A 17843-nucleotide genomic window follows, 5' to 3' on the forward strand; every position below is an offset into this window, starting at 1 on the left:
GAAACAACTATGCATTCTCACCTTTCATACATGATTCTAACACTTTCTTGACCATAATCAATTTCCAATAAAGATTTTTTTCAGGTAAACTAGTATTTTATAAAAAAATCCCCAAGACATCTATTAAACCCATATTTTATCTGATAGAGAAATAAGAACTCTCACCAGTGTATTATTTGCTCAGGACAGTGAACATGACTTCATTTTTCTCATATTAGGATGTTTACAGGACTTACACATAAGCCTCATATGAATGAAGGAAATGTCAGCTCTCTGCAGAATGACAGGCTCACCATTCTGGGATTTGTGTCTGTCAGTGGCATTCAAAGATATTTTGATGAAAATAAATTCGTTTTGTCCAATTTTTGCATGACTTGCCTTGTCTCTTCTACACCTTTCCATCCAGAAGAACTCATCTACATGATACTAGCTGTACCTGCTAGAATTTCTGAACAGCACAGAGTCAAATGCTGCTGTGAATAGCCCATTGTGAAGACCTTCCCTTCTGGAAATAAACAATTATGTTTCTGGAGCTCTTTCCAGAGTTTACGCACAAAAATGAGGAAAAGAAACTGCTTCAGCTAAGTATTAAATCCTGTCGTACATAAAGTTCACAAGCTTGTGGCAGACACATACAGGATAGGCAGTAGAATTTACTATCCTTGGCCTTTACAGAATGTGCAGGTTTGGGGACACTGCCCCCCAGCCCACAGAAGGAAACAAATTATCTGATTATTCTGTGTTACTCAAATACCTGATGTTCCTCTGAAATGCATTGATTTTTTGATATACTGAATAGCATTGTGTTAGTGACTTCTGTGGCCACTACAAATATACCAACCAAAGCAACTGAAGGGAGGAAGTGCTTGTTTGACTCACAGATAGGATTACAGTCCACCATTTTGCAGAGGTCAAAGCCACAGGCCCTTGAAGCCACTAGTCACATTACACTAAAAGAATAATGAAGTGATGCATGCCTGAGAGCATTTCCCATTCCCCTCTCTCCACTTATACAACCCAAGACCCCAAGCCCAAGGCACAGTGCTGCCCAGAGTGCACAGGTCCTTCCACATCAAGTACTATGGTAAAGATAACTTCTCCGTCATTCTCAGAGGCCCTCGTCCCAGGTGACCCTAGACTGTGTCACACATGAATGTCACTAATGTGTATATGCATCCATGGGCAAACACCAAGGCTCTCAACTGACACTGAACTTGAGATTGGTTGCTTTGCAATTATGTACGAATATACATACATCTGACGTACAGAAATTTAGGACACTTAACAGTGACCACATTGTCATATAAAACACACGTCATAAAGAGTGGAACTCCTCTCCTTACTCCAATCTGGTATTCAGGTACATACACATATGTACAGACGAAATAATTTTAATACTTATATTTAGATAACAATTTACATATTAAAGTCAAGTTTGGTTTCTGGATGTCCTTTCCTAAGTTTGCTGAGTATATCTACATTAACACATAGAAAGAGACAAAACCAAGGAAGAGAAGAAAGCAAGGAGGCGGGGAGGCAGAGAGAGGAGATTAAGCGATTGACTTCAGAAGTTTCTCCTAAAAGTTACTGGATACTTTTAACAATGGTATTAACAATAGCCACTATTCTAGTGTTTATTGAACACAGTGTTCTTCAAGACTAATTTATCATACAAAGCATTGCTATTTCTTACAACTCTGTTAAAAGAGTATTATTAGAGTGTTTCTAAAAAAGGACTGGAGCTGAGGAATTTAAAGCAGTTTGCTCCAATATACAAACCTGGCAAATGGAGAAACCAAGTTCTGATTATCTCCAAAACTTAAGCATATCCTCTCTATTACAATAGCTGTATTTTTCCTCCACATCAAATTAATTGTTCCTGCCACGAATGTAACCCACAGTGGTAAAAATGTAATATGTCACAGTTGAGCTCTCATCTGTGCAAAGTCCACTAGTTGAAAAGGCTTGGTTTCTAGGGAACACTATTTAGAAAGTGGGACCAACTAAAAATCTTTAAGTTATTATTGTGTGCCCTCAGGAGGACAGTGGGGTCTTGGAACCTCCCCCTCTTTCTTTCATTTGTCAGCTCTACAGTGAAGGGTTCTGTGTTCCTGCCATCATCTTCTGCCTTCACACAAACCAAAGCAATTCAGCCAATCCATCATGGAATGGAACTTTGGAACTTTGGCAGAGGAGCCTGGTGTTTCCTTGGCTGCTTGCTGTGGCGATGCAAGGTTAATGGTAGTGATATAAAGGCACCATGTGACACATTATGTTAGGAGCAGAGCTGAGACAAAACAGCTCTGATTCTAGTATGTGCCACTAGTACATGTAGTCAAACGTGATTCTAGAATACATGTCATTGGAGTAAATTATGGAGTCTAAAATCATTGAATAAAATTGTTTCTCATAGTCAGTGTCTTGTTTACTTTATTGCTCTTATAAGACACCCATGACCAAGGTAATTTATAAAAGGAAGTCTTTAATTTGCATCTCATGGTTCTAGAGAGTAATCGAATTCATGACCATCATGGCAGCTGACAGGCAGGCATGGAGTTAGAGCAGTAGCTGAGAGCTTAAATCTTATCCAAAAGTGTACAAGGCAGAGAAAGAGGAACACAGAGAGGTGGGGAGAGAGACCAAGAGAGACTAGGGGATACACTGGGGATCTCCTAGAATTTTGAAACTCAAACCCCACCCCCAGTGACACACCCACTCCTACAAGGTCACACCTCCTAATCCTTCCCAAACAGTTCCACCAACTGTGGACCAAGCACTCAAATACATGAGTCTATAGTACCCATTCTCATTCAAACCATTACCATCAAATAATTTATTCCCAGATATTTTTGAGATAATTTTACAGCCCAAACTATGTTGAAGCTGGCTATATTTTAACCTGTAGAAAACTGCACAGTACAAGTGTGCTCTTTCTTCATCCTAAATTTCTCATATTTTTTACCTTCTAGACAATCTTTCCTTGTTCAAGCCACCCCTCCTCCTCCCAAAGTGATAGGTGCTCTCCACAGGCATTCACAGATAACACATGGATGAGTCCACACTGGAGTCATCAATATCCCAACACTGACAAGCTGAACTACAAGTGTCATTGGGCCCTCTTTGTCTTGTTTTCTCATCCCTCAGCTTCCCTTCAGCTTTGTCCTTCTCCCAATCCTCTGGTTGGTGAACCTCAGCACCCATGTGTCACTTGCTGCCTTGAGTCCTATGTATGAGACAACTAGGAATGCTGTGTCCAACTGAAACCCTAGTCTGGTCTTCCAAGTATTGCTCACCTCTGAGTCTACATCCCTGTGCCCTCCACAGCCCATTGGCCATTCTCAGAACCCCCCTTTATTCCTCACCAAAAATCAACTGCCTACATCACTATCTATTGCTTTCCATGACCTTTCCCCTCTGTTTCCTTCAGCTAAAACAGCAGCTGGTACATTACCATAAGGGCTCCTGTTGCTCTCAGGATTGAGGACCTGTTTTCTAGTCACTAACCCCTGCATTCTGGCCCCATGTTCTTACACAGATGTACTTGTGTCTGGCTGAAAGGGACCAAACCAGAAAGCCTATTGCTTGAGGAACATAACGCTAATTTCCCCTACAGAAGACCACAGCAGTTGTTCTGAAACCAGAGCTGAATCTCATATCCTTGAGACTCTGCTGAATCCATCAGCAAACTCTTTAAAGACAGATGAAGGAAGGCTCTGAATGCATGACCAAGAAAACTGGATTGCATCTCACAGTTTGAGAAAACAGAGCTGAGTGGGAGGCGGGCTAAAGAATTATGGGACCTCTAAAGAGAGGGGCCAGGAGTCGCAGGGATCCTGCCGAAGCTACCGACACAGCAAGCAGAAAGTACATGGTGATGGAGATTTGGTAATTAGACCGTATCCAACAGAATGGACTTGCAGGGAACTTCAAAAATGTTGAAATGCTAATAAAATGAAAAACCATGTTTTGGATACCATTTCAAATCACTTCACTTTAGTTCTTGTAGACCATTTTTAGAACAATCGTTTTTATAAGAAAATAAAAACCTAAGTTTTTAAGTGACAGCCATCCTAGAAGCCCAGACGTACACTAGTTAAGCTTACATTCAAAATATGGTTATTTAATAGACATGGCTACATACAAGAAGCCTTTTTCCCCCCTTTGTGACAGATCTGGTATAGTTGTAAAAGTTTGATTAATAAATAATTTAGGATGCTACTTTGTTTTCCCTAAATCCCCAAATTTTACAACTATTATTCATTTAAAAGCCTATGTCAGATGAGATATGATAACTCAGCTGCAATTAGGAAGCTGGGAAAGAGGCCTCTAAACATCTTATCAGAATATGAACCAGGCCATTTAAAGGGAAGGGAACAAGGGGTTACTTTGAATAACTTAGAATGTAAGAAGGAAACTAATTAGAAAATAAGTCTCTGTTCTAAATGAATTAGTAAATAAATGTTAAATCAGTCGGGAATGCCATGTAAGATAAATAACATATGGGACACAGGAAGGATTTTAAAATTCAAGATGAATCAATTTTGTTTACTGTGGGTGTGTTTCCTACCTCAGGAGGTACCTCATGCTGCACTTCAGAAGTGTGTGCTCAGCAGGGTGGGGAAGATTGCCAGAGTCCTTAACACCATAGCAAGGGTACTGCCTGCAAGCAGGAGACTGTGCAGGTCCCATCTCCATCCCTAGCCTTGGGGAAAAGCCTGAAAGATTTTCCAGTTTCTGAGAGGCTGCCTGGTCAGCTTATGGGAAGGTGGTCCAAGAGAGAAGACTGTGGAGGATAGATACACACTTCAGGCCTCAGGAGTCTGGGTGTGTCACTGAACTTCCTATCAGAGAAGCATCTTTCTGATTTTGTATTATTAGGATTTTCTTGCCTTCGGCCAGGTGGCAGTGGCCCACACCTTTAATCCCAGCACTCAGGAGACAGAGCCAGGCAGATCTCTGTGAGTTTGAGGCCAGCCTGGTCTACAGAGAGAGATCCAGGACAGGCTTCAAAACTACACAGAGAAACCTTGTCTCAAAAAACAAAAACAAACAAAACAAAAAATCTTGCCTTCATCCTTTCATCCACAGTCATTCTCTCTTCTACTGAAAGGAGAATGACTGCCTTCCCCAACCTTTTTCTTCTCCCCACTGTTTACCTGGTAGATGAACTCTTAGGAAATGGCAAAATATGTGAAAATGGTGTCAGTGGATCAGCAGGGCTGGGGCTGAAGCTGGGAGAGTCTATGGAAGGGCAGCTACTTTGGAGAACTACCTTGACAAGGCAGGCACCCCAAGAGAGCGTTTAGGGAAAGTGTTTTCCTCTGGCTTTCTCAATACAACCACACTTCTTCAAACAAGAAAAATTTTCATTTGAGGCTAAGGTAATGGAGTAAATTGCTGTCTGCCTAGAAATGGCATCATCTAAACTTCACTCTTAGCCTGTGGACCTTATTTAATTCAGTCCATTTGTGTCCTCCAGGCACATGCTTTTTCTCAAAGATGGAGTTTTTTGTGAAAGACAGCCTGCATTGGAGCAGGAGGTCTGGTGATTACATGTGATTGTTTCAATCCCCTGTTCACCGCAGTTGAAGCAATTACTGAGCTCACAGAATGTGGGTGTGGTACTTGGTACTTCTCTAACAAAACCAAAGTATCTCTCCACTAGCAAGGTAATCACATTTGGCTTTACTCTCTTAACCTTGACTTCCTTCGCCTTTCTTCGGTTCCATTTGTCTCAAGCACTTAACATCTTCACCTCAGACACCACCTTCCTGCAGTCTCTGTAGGTGTTGTCTTCTTTCTTTTGTGACTAGTCTGTGATATTCAAATTCTGCATTTCATTACCCACTTCAACTGGGCCTTGCTGCCTAGCACACTTTCCTAAGATGCTCTCAAAGTCTCACTCTCAAAGAAGAAGAAGCCTACCAGGTAACATTTTCTTAGTGTTTATTTGCCTGAGAAAACTGTTCAGTAAGGACACACATATACTTTAAGACATCTGAGTGAAGTGATTCATTTTCTATGACATACATACAATATTAAAACAACAAAGTCATCTAGATTTTCAAAATCCCCTATAGATAAAACACAATTCTTAGAATCCACACTTATTATGTCAATAGTTTTTAAGGCTCTGTCTCATTAGCTGCCTAGCCTCAGCACCACTGGATAAACCCAAAGGACAATTGTGCAAAACCAGCCCAACTCAGTAACTACTCAATTCTCTTTGCATGGATATAGGCCTCTAATCATCACCCTAGATACTGTTACCTCTAAGCATGAGCTGGCGTTTTTTTGCCTCTTCCAATGAAAATTCTGAGTCAGCTGAGTCAAGGGCACAGTCTTATGCTATGCTATAGTTATCACATATACCCCAACGAATATAATAATTTCCACTTTAAAAAGATGAGTAAAAATTAATAAAGTAATTCTTTCACCAGAAGAAACTTTTTACAATTAAAAGTTTTCTAAAATTAGAATTATGAATGCCTTTTATGGAGGAAATTAGAGCAGTTACAATTTTCCAATAAAACCATCAATTTAAAATTATGATTGCCAGTTTGTAATCTCTCCCATTTTCTCTGACCTGAAATGAAAACTTGATGCTTCACTGGATATGCTTTCTCTTGAAAAATATTAAAAGTACAATGAAGATGGCAGGGGACATAACGTGGAATTTTTTTCCTTAAAACAAAACAAAACAAAAAACCAACTGAAGTTAGATTCATGCTGTCCTAGGAACCCTTATGAATGCTAGTCACTTGACTAGAAAATGCCATGAGAGTTAAAGGTATTTAATGGTATTTACCTTGAACATTACCATTTCTTTTTCAGAGACATTTTTGGTGGTTGAATTTTGTTTGTTTTTACTTTGTTTTCATTTTTGAAACAGGATCTAACATTACAAGCCAGGCTAGTCTGGAACACTCTCACTATGTATCCCAGGCTAGCCTGGAACACTCTCACTATGTATCCCAGGCTAGCCTGGAACACTCTCACTATGTATCCCAGGCTAGTCTTAATCTTTTGGCAATCTTCTTCCTTTGGCCGCCACACCTGGCTTTATCACTTACTAGACTGAGCATAAATACATTTTAATAATAAGCATTTAAGTCTTATAACTAGATGGAAATAAATTATTTATAATAAGAATATTTAAAAGGGAATATATACATCAGAGACCTCAAACTGATATTTGGCGATAATTTTATAAGAAAATCATATAAATAAGAGAAGCTAAAATCAATAGACTTACTAGTTTATTAGCTCAGATGTTTTGTATAACACTGATACAAAACATGACATTAAGTTTTACATAGACTATGAGAGAGACAACATGGTAATTTCACTTGAAATTACTTGAGATTAAAGAGGAATAGATTGCTTTAACATATTTATTTTGTGATGTGATAAAGACAGGGTTGTGGTTAGTTCTCAGTTGGTGATTAGGTTTTCCCAGATCTCCTGATTTTTATAAATAAATAAATCAAAGTCATCAGAACCACACACTGCTTCCTTCACCAACTCGCCCAGCAAAAGTAATTATGGAATACTGCCTTTTGCTCTCTGGGGATGACAGGGCTGTTGGCATCTCTAAACAGAGAAGCCACTGACACAGGATCTTCCCTTCTGGAAGAAGGGAACTACTGTGGATGACCTTCACTTGAAATACCAAGGCCCCACAAGCTGTACACACTGCTGCTCTTGGTGTTAGAGGCACAGAAGCCAGGTATGGCCTTCAGTAGGCTACCACTAATGCTGAGGTGGGACTTCAAAGTGTTGCAGCTGTTCAGGACTCACTGATAGTCTGTAAATAACCCCTAGCCATGATTCTATACATTCAATAAACTCCTTGGATCACCATACTTCATGTAGATGCAATCAGATCTTTGGTTAGTCATTGATCCTCTATTGGATCCCTCCATATCTGTTTGCATCACCCCCACCCTGGGAAAGTAACGCAGCAATTAGCTACTACAATTTCAATAAACAAAAGTACATTTATTAACCAAAGGACATGAAAGTAGTGCTACACATGTGTCCTGACTTGAAGTGTATTTATTTTCCATAAAGTATTAAATCTAACAACATAAACAAAAAGAATACAATACATTTCCTTTCAAAGCTGATCAATTTGTCTTTTGAACAGTTTTTTTTTTGTTTGTTTTTGTTTTTGTTTTGCATATGGCAGCTGAAATACATTCTATTAAACTGTCAAAATTAGCTACTGGAAGAGAAAATCCCAGTAAAAATTTTAAAACTCATTTTTGTTCTACAAGCATATATTCATCACAAGTTTCAAAGTGCTAACATAGAAACACCAGATTTGACATGTCACTGTCTGAATTAAAAAGTACTTACACTATTGGCTTTTCCAGACGACTTCCCTGTGAACCAACAATCTCCCCCAATGTACAAAATACTTGTCCCAGAAAGTCCTAAAATAGATAAAAGGATTAAAGCTCATAAGTTCCCACACTATCGTGCAGTAGATATCTTGTGCATCACTTTTGCATTTTTTCATTACCAAATACAGAATTCTCAATTCTAAAAATAAACCCAATATGAATCAATTTTACCATGCTGCTCTCCTCCAAGTTCACATGCAATTTCACACTTTTGTAACAGAACCAGTTTGTTATTTTGAAGTACCAGGCACTGCAATGTCACAGGAACATAAAACAAGAGCTCTGCCACCATCTGGATACATGCACTGAGAAAGCAGAATGGTCATCAGGAAGAAGCCCTGCGCTCCAGGATAGCCCAGATGCTTTAGGACTCTGTGTTATCCTAACAGGTCTGCAGGGAGCAACTCTGTGCCAAAGGGAAGCCCAGTGAATGATGTACAGACATCAAATATGATGTTTCATTTTTATGAAAAGGAGAGTCAATGAATCTACTTGTTAAATGTGCAAGGTGAGATGCCAAGTTCACTAGAGTTTCAGAAAAATGACTTCTCAAATTAAAAAAAAAAAAATAACCAACTCAACTCATGTTTGGGAGCTACTGTTGGCCCCACTTTCTAGATAAGAGAACTGAGGCTTGAAGAAAGCAACTTGCTCAGAACCATACTGAAAACCCAGAAGATGAATCCAAGGCTCACTGGACACTAGGTCCAGCCATGCTGTGTCTATTACTTCTAGCCAGTGAGAGGAGCCGGACCCAGATACACACGAGGCCAAGAAGCCAAGAAATAAAATCCCTCATTATTCAACACAGAGAAAGTGAGGTGTCCAAACAGGAGAAAAAGCCCTATGTAGACTGAACTGTTAGTCCTAGAGAAATATCAGACTACCAGGAAGCAGGAAGTGAGCAAAGAAAGAAACTCAAGTAAAGGGAGGAAGTGTAGATGAAGAGCCAGGACCTTGAGGAACTCTCTTGGCTCAGCAACTGGGAGCAACCAGACAGCTTTGGTCATCCATGGGCACAATCAGAGAGGAGCATCTGCTCTGGTACCAGCTTGCAGCCATGGGCTCATAACAGGAAAGAATTTGCATTCAGGAGACTACAGTTGCTAAGAGTAAGCGAAGTGCTAAGACCCAAGCCAAGGTTGCAGTGAGTGGTGAACTGTTGCTGTGTCTGGTAGGTAGAGCTCATGGGGGGCGCGGGCAACCCAGACACTCCGATGTTCACTCTAAATCTAGAACTTGGTAACTGACAGAGGGCTGTGCTCTTTTTTAAATGCGAGTCCTTTGGAATTGGTTCCTAAGCATACAAAACAACTTAAATCCTTATTGCAACTATTGAGTTAAATCCATATTTAAATTGCAAGTCATTAGCATATATATTTAAAATATGGGACTTGAACAAACCCCAAACTACCTAGAGCTGAATACTTGGCCTTCCAAATGTTTGGTATTTGGAAAAAATCATTGCTCTACTGAATAGCTGCAGAAAAACCTTTATGGAACATTGTAGAACTGTTTACTAAAAATATGCCAGTGAGCTGCTGCTGCAAAAACATGTGAACTGGATTTTGTCAATGGAATACTTAGGTTCAGTAAAAGCTGTATACCATTGCACAAAAGAACAGAATATAAATGTGTACCGTCCTACACACCTACCAGCAAACACAGAGGCATCATTACTGCTTCACAGAAAGTTAAAATAGTCAAATCAGTAAAATGTGCGCTACAACATGAATCTGTGAGAACCCTCCCTGTTTCCTTATCTTGCCCCGTATTCCAACTTCCCCGGGTTTGCTCTGCATTTCTGGGTATGTACAGTCTGAGCCAAGCAACACAGTCACTACTCACAGCACAAAATCAGCACATGGTAGTTATTAAGCAATCACGAGGTGGGAAAGTTCTATTCAGTTTGTGTTTTAGCTGACTTAATGGCTCACATCTGCTATGCATTTTACAGTACACTCATGTGTAAATAATTAGTGTCTTTCAGCGGGTATTTTTAGGTATTTGGGGGCTGTATGTAGAGATAGAAATAAAAACAAACTACGCCACAAACTTCCTCACTGCTCTTTGTGCTGGCGCTGTGACCCAGTTGTGGAATCATTATAATTAGGTTGTGATGATATTTCCAGGAATAAATGCAGTGCCTCTACCATTCTGCCCCCCTACAGACCAAATCCAGCCTAGAGAGTCTCAGGCAGCTGAGAAACGAATTAATGTCTAATATAATAATGGCTACTGCTTTCTCCCCCAAATGGCCATGAAAACGGTGAATGTCTGTTAAATTCTTCTTTATAGTTTAAATCACAGTCTCATAATGTAGGAAAGCCATTCTGTTCATACCTAGGATTCACTGAAACTTAAAGTGTATCCAGCCATTACACTCAATATGGCTGGTGGCAAAGCTAAAAGAGCGATACAAAGAGAAGCTGGGGAGAGAGCAGAAGGGATTAAATACCAATAAGAATAAAAAGTAGCAGATAGCCCATGGGCATGCTTAGATTATTCCCATAGCAATTTGCATCTAGATTTGTTACAACTAAAGGATTCCAAGTCCCTGCAACCAAGGTCCTGCTGATTATACACAAACATATTGGTTTCTCTCTTCTTTCTTAGGTCTACACACGGCATAACATTCTTATTTCTCTAGATTTATTAATTTAATTATTTCTGAAGTATGAATATTGGATGATCTGTTCGCCTGAATTTTATTTTGCATTGTACCTTCATACTTGTCTACATTCTACATTTATTACATTTCTGCCCTGAGCTTTAGGAATTCTACAAATAGGAGAAGGAAGCTTGGGAGACAATGAAATGGCTCGAAGGATGCTTGCTGCCAATAAATCCCTGAGACCCACATAGTAGTAAAAGGAAAATGACTCTTGTCAGCTCTCCTCCAAGCTCAACGTGCACTCTATGGCACACATGCACACAATAAATAAATAAATAAATAAATAAATAAATAAATAAATAAATAAATTTTTAAATGTTAAAGAGAAACTCACTTTGCAGTAAAAGAGCTGATTTTTGTCTTTACAGGTGCAAATACTAATGGTTCCTATATGTAATTTATTTGAAGCTCTCTCTCTCTCTCTCTCTCTCTCACACACACACACACACACACCGAGTTTATAGTGGATAACATATTACTATTGAATAGAATCATGAAGGTCTTTGTTGTCTGCACTCATATTGAAACGGAACCATGTTTCTATACCTCAGTAGTTCAATCTACAAAATGGACATAATAATTCCTACTTCATGGATTCCTGGAAGGATTATTTAAGAAAATATCTGTAGATAATCTATGCAAAGCACTTGGAATAGCTGTCTGAAACATAACTCTCTTATCCCTGGGAATAAAACGTTATTATATACTCATAATATATTGCTTGCTACAAGAATCCAACACTGGGATTCTGTAACTATGTCAATAAAATAGTTTCTCTTCCAGTTCCACTCTGCAGACATGGAAGGTCACAGTAAGTGCTATGATGCAATGCACATGTGTCTTACACACCACCCACCCTATATTATACATATAGGCAAGAATGAGAGGAAGGACATTTCGAGCACAGTGGTACAATGAACACAGAAGTGCTACCTGAAAGAAAAGTTTCTGATTTTTACACGACTAACACACATAACATATCACGAACCTAATAATGAGCAACTTCATAAGGATCTCACAGAATGATCTATTTCTCCCAAAAGGTCTACTAAAGATAACTTGGAAATGGTTTTCCTAATTTATCAATGATTGATGCATATGTGAATACATAATTTCCCTAATTAATAGGTGATTTAGTTTAAAAGACATTCAATTGTGTTGATAATCCACTTTAATTTGACAAAATAACTGGGACTCGTCAGCCATTCATGCCTTAGCCATTACATTTCTTCACATGAGTCATGATTTGCTTTTATCCATTTTTGAGCTCATTTAGCTAATTTTTAACACATCTCTACAAATAGTCAAAAAAGAAAAAAATGAATGATAGAAAGGTCTTGAATTTGTAGTATTTTAACTTAATGTGATAAAATTGAGGAAATGAAAACTCCTGTCCATAAAGATTATATCACTGTCATTTCCTGCTAACATCTATTGCTGGAATGGCTCTCTAATAGTTCAGACTTTGTTTCTATTTATTTAACTTTTAGAAATCACATCAATTACTGTGAAGGATGATGTGTTAGTTATATCATACACTGCATTCAGCATGGCAAACCACTTTTAATAACCAAACCAAGTATTCCACCATTTCAGTAGTGGCTCTTAATTTTTAAATGACTATTGGCACAGTCATATCATTTTGGAAATGAGAAAACTCAACACTGAACTCATGGAGTCAATATTTCAGTAGAAATAATTGGTCACATTTTAACGATAGAGCAAGATAGCTTTTTTTTCCCCTTCAACCCCTTGGTTTTTACATTTAGTAGAAGGACATTGATGAACCACAGAAGTTAATCTTCTTTCCAATGCTCTAATAAAAACTTCTAAACTAACTTACAAAGAAAAGTTTGAAAAATTTCCTCAACTAACTTCATCTATTTTCTTTTAAGGTTACTGATAATTTCAACATATTTTTGTCATTCTAAGAGTGCAAATGAAGGCAATTAATTAAGCCACTGAATGAAAATTAAGGTTTCGACAAATTGGCAATCATTGATTAATGCCAAATCATTTCTAAAATCATCAGACATATATAATATCAATTTTAAAAACAACACAATTCACAAATAGAAGAAATTTCATGTGTAAAATGACAACTCCTAGAAACATATTATCTTCAGTAAAACACTAGTTCTCAACAAGGCTGTTGGAAATGTAACATGTAGACAGTTGACATGCAAATAACTAGAAGACTAAGAATACTATGAAATACTAATAAAGGTTAAGTATGAAAACTTTAGTGCTACTAAGTAATAATATTAATTATGTAATATTATCAGGACCTCTATTGATACTAAGTCCTGAATAAGAGCCAATTTTCCACATAAACCATCCCATCTCATGCAAATTAATGAGTAATCAGGTAACAATCATGAAGCTGAGATCAGGTAGAAGGTAATTTCTATGTATGATTCAAGAATCTAGGGCAGGTTCTAGATATAATGGTAGGAAACCTAACCCACATATCACCAGTAAATACTTGAAGTATGTTTATAAGGCTAGATCATCATCTAACATGAATCAGAAAGTTTTTATCCTGCAGACATCAGGGGATAACACAGGGGACCGTTAGACAAGGACTCTTATCGGTGAACATAAAGAAGGTATCAGAGCTGCACTCATCTGTGGGTCTAAGGTAAGAAAATAAAATGGAGTTGGGAGTTACTGGTTTAGGAAAGTGGCAGTACTGTGTTTGCGCCCAACTCTCATCAAGGAAGTTTCCTCCCCATCCACCCCCGGCAGAAGGAGAACAAGACAGACAGACACAACTGGTCAAAATGCAGAGGCTAACTGACCCTGGGGTGCCCCACCCCAAGTGCAATGTCACAACTCCTACAGCTAAGGCTAAGGGAACACTTCAGAAGAGGGGAGAGAGATTGTGAGAGCCAATGGAACAGGAAGTCTGCTGTGAGACTGAGTCTTTTGTATATGGCCAGGAAAGCCACGCCTATGAAATCTTAACATACCTCTCCAATCGCAAACCCGACAAATGACAACATGGGATGGTATGCCAACTTGAATTGGGGAAATCTGACCATGTCTCACACATAGATCAAGAACTTGGTATGCCAGACTTAGTTGACTCCACTAAGGCCTTACCCTCTCTGAGGAGTGGATGGGGAGTGAGACTGGGGGGAGGTGCAGGGGTGGGAGAAGGGGAGGGAGGGGGAACTGGGATTGGTATGTAAAAAGAAAAGAAAAAGAAACCCCAAGAGCAACATTGTTCCTAAGACAAGGATGTATATGAGACTCAATGTAAGTGATTACTCAAGGGAAAGAAAGCAGGGATGCTGGGGGTTGGAGTGAGCTAACAAGGAAATGGATTGATCTCCAACCTGAGTGCAGGGTAAAGCTTTGGCTGGGCTGGAGCCAGCAGTGGTATGTAGTAACAGGCTTTGAAAATGGTGATTCTGGCTAAGCTCCCTCTACAGAATCTCTAAAGGCCTCAGTTCCCTCAAAAATCTGTTACCCTTTTATCTCCACTTACATTCTCTTGAAAGTACAGGAAGAAGTCCTAAGTCTCTTGTTGGTGTTTTCCAGACCTCTGCCTCTAGTCTTTGAGCAGCACCTCGCCAGTATCTGAATGTGGAAGCATACTGGGTGCTCTCAACTCAAAATCTCTACCACGTGTCTGTCCTTCATTCCTCAGCCTTAGCCTCAGCCACTTCTGCAGCTGACTTCACTGTTTACCCAGGTACCAATACCCAAGAGAGCCCCGCAATGTCTCTAATTTTACATCTGATAGGGACTCCATCTGTAATCAAACAGCCATAATACATCCCAGATGGGACGGCTGTTACCACTTCAGTGGCTTTAATTGTCAAATGTGACTCATGCAGTCAAATTACAACAGATTCATAACTGTTATCCTGAATTCCAATCTTGCTTCCCTGCCCTCATTCTTCACTTCAGCAGGCACACATCATTTAAATGCATAAATCAAATCCCGTCGCCCTCCCAAAGCAGACCACAACAAAAACTCGAAACCTTTAGAAGCGTGGCCTATGAATCTCTGCATCCCATATTCATAAGCCCCCTTCTGATAGAATCTTCAGGCTGTCATCAACATTCACAGATGGCCATGGCAGTATACTACAACCCTTCCTGCCTCAGTGACTTCGGATTGCTGCTTCCTTTCTGAACTAGAATGCTGTCTTGCTAAAATTTTCAGTAGCTCCCTTCCTCTCTCTCGTAAACTATACACTCAGTAAGCACATACTCATGAGAATAATAGTGTGGCCATACCACCTGGTAGAGGGCAATCTCACATTGCTTCTCATCCCTCCCTCCCTCCCTCCCTCCCTCCCTCCCTCCCTCCCTCCCTCTCTTTGTATGTGTGTATTTGTTATACCATCAGTATCCATCAGTATATGTGCTATAAGGAAAAGAACCATTTTAATTATTTGTTTGCATCTGTGTTCACTGAATAATTCTGCCTGCTCTTCCTCCACAGTCACAGTGTCAGCTGTTGGGGACAGGCTATCTTGGCACTCTTCAGGGCTCTCTCTGCTCTCACAATGCAAGGGTTGACTCAAACACATTTACTGCTGAAATGACTGTATGGGTGCACACATTAAATTCAGTTAAGTCGTATGTAGATTAGTTTAGTGTTACGGTTTTAATGTTCCCCAAAGTCTCACACGGCTGAACATTGGTCCCCACATAGTGGCTCTGATTTACAAGGTTATGGAACCTTGGAGGGGGTAGTGAGGGGTCCCTGAAGTTTTCCTGGGAATGAGCTTTGGAGAGGTATAGCCTGTGCCTGTTTCTCTTCAGGATGTCTGAATCCAGTCACTTGCCAAGATGTAACTAACTCCTCCTGCTTTCTACCAAACATGCGCCCCTAACAACTTTGCTCCTCATGTTATTTTCTTCTGGTATTTGTTTACTTTTGGAAGATATTTAGTCTCAGAGATGAGAAAAGTAACCACCGCACTTAGCCTCACATTCTAATGAAAGAACCTTGTCCCCTTTGTGAACTCGCTCCTAAGAGAAAGGACATTTCATGGCCCAAGCAATTATTTTCAAATAAAATTAGGTAATAAAATTAACCTACAGGAAGAAGTTTATATGCATAGTAGTTAGGGAATGCAATAAAGACCACAGATGCCTACAATGAAGGTTAGTGATGGATGGCCAAAGGAAACCAGTGAACTGTCACCACATTTGAAACAAGAAATTCAGTGGTCCCTTCCAAGTCCAGAAAGAGAACAAATCATTTTGGCTTGCCCCTTTGTTACGCAATGCTCCACACTGTGTAGTTTTAATGTCATATGGTCAGGAACACCAACAGGAATCCTAGACACACCAACTGTGGGCCTATTCTTAACCCTTTTGAGGATGGCCAAGCTGATGAAATTAACTTATGTAAATGAAAGTGTGGGCTGTAGTTCTACAAACAACATTAAGATGACTCGGCTCACAAGTGCCTCCGAGAATGTTGTTTTATTCTCATTCCCTAACACCTGTGGAAGAAAATACTTTAGCAAAGGTATTTATCCAGAGAACAATAATAAGAACCAATCACATGATGAAATGAGACCCTGGATTTCATCACCCTTCACCTGGAACCAGTTATTTCCACTGAAAGCTTTTCAACTGCCAGAGAGACTCATTAAGATTCTGCTGGTGTTTTACGTAACAATATTCCAAAGCTACAGGTCTACTTTCTTATCTCCATTTTCCCTGACATTATTATAACTTTGTTGTTTTTTGGGGTCAGTATCTCACTGGGGTGTGTGTGTGTGTGTGTGTGTGTGTGTGTGTGAGAGAGAGAGAGAGAGAGAGAGAGAGAGAGTCAGAGTCCCCCTGGCTAGCCTGGAACTTGCTATGTAAAACAGACTGGCCTTAAATTCAGATAGATCCACCTAATTCTACTTCTTGAGGGCTAGAATTAAAGGCATGTGCCACCACAACATGCTAAAAAAGATTTATAACCTAAGATCCTTAACTATCAGATGCCAAACAAAATCATCCTAAGAAGGAGGTTCTTCCAAAATTATCAAAAACTAAAACCGAAAAACCAAAGATTTTAAAATCTGTTTCCAAGAAATGATTTGCTATCAAATCCCTTTTGCAAAAACCAGTAAGTGAATTCACTCCACATAGCGATTTGTGCACAGAGACGTGTTTTCTAAATGACTCTGGTTTTATTTACTCTGCGCAGTTGGCAGGTAGACAGTTCTGCTATAAAGGGATCATCTCCCTGGGGATAGACCTAGCTTGCTGATTGGCTCCGCTGATCTTCAAAATGCATCATAAACTGTTTGGGGTTCAATGAACTATGTGCTTTTTACCTAAAATCTGTACTTCAGTGCTTTCAAATAGGAAAGAGTTTTTGTTATTAATTTCTAAGAAACCCAAAGTAATCATCTACAGCAATTCTTATAATAATTCAAACCCACGTATCTTTCTACTTTGGACATGCTTTACACACTGGGTAGCTCAGGGATTTATCTTTATTAACTCATTTGTGTTATCTACTGAATATACAGTTTTTAAATTTTTTATTGAACATGTGTGTGTGTGCATGTGTGTGTGTGTGTGTGTGTGTGTGTGTGTGATGTGTGCACATGTGTATGTGTTTGGGTGTGCATGTGTGGAGGTCATGGGTGGAAGTCCAAGGACAATCTACGGGAGTTGGTTCTTTCCTTCACAATGTGGGTCCTAGGAACCAAACTCAGGGTATCAGGCCAATAGCAAGCACCTTTACCTGCTAAGCTATCAGCTGGCTCCAGAATATATTTTAAATATAT

General features: G+C 39.5%; 1 protein-coding gene across 1 annotated transcript in view; it reads right to left on the reverse strand.

The window, feature by feature from the left end:
• The window catches only part of Cpne8 (copine 8), a 185674-nt gene that overhangs the window by 105521 nt on the left and 62310 nt on the right, over positions 1–17843 (reverse strand). Inside the window, exon 6 of the mRNA XM_036208782.1 lies at positions 8362–8438. Coding sequence (XP_036064675.1) covers positions 8362–8438 — 77 coding nt within the window. The remainder of the gene's footprint in view (positions 1–8361; positions 8439–17843) is intronic.

Source organism: Onychomys torridus, chromosome 16 (assembly GCF_903995425.1).
Source record: "Onychomys torridus chromosome 16, mOncTor1.1, whole genome shotgun sequence".
In the NCBI taxonomy this organism is placed as follows: Eukaryota; Metazoa; Chordata; class Mammalia; order Rodentia; family Cricetidae; genus Onychomys; species Onychomys torridus.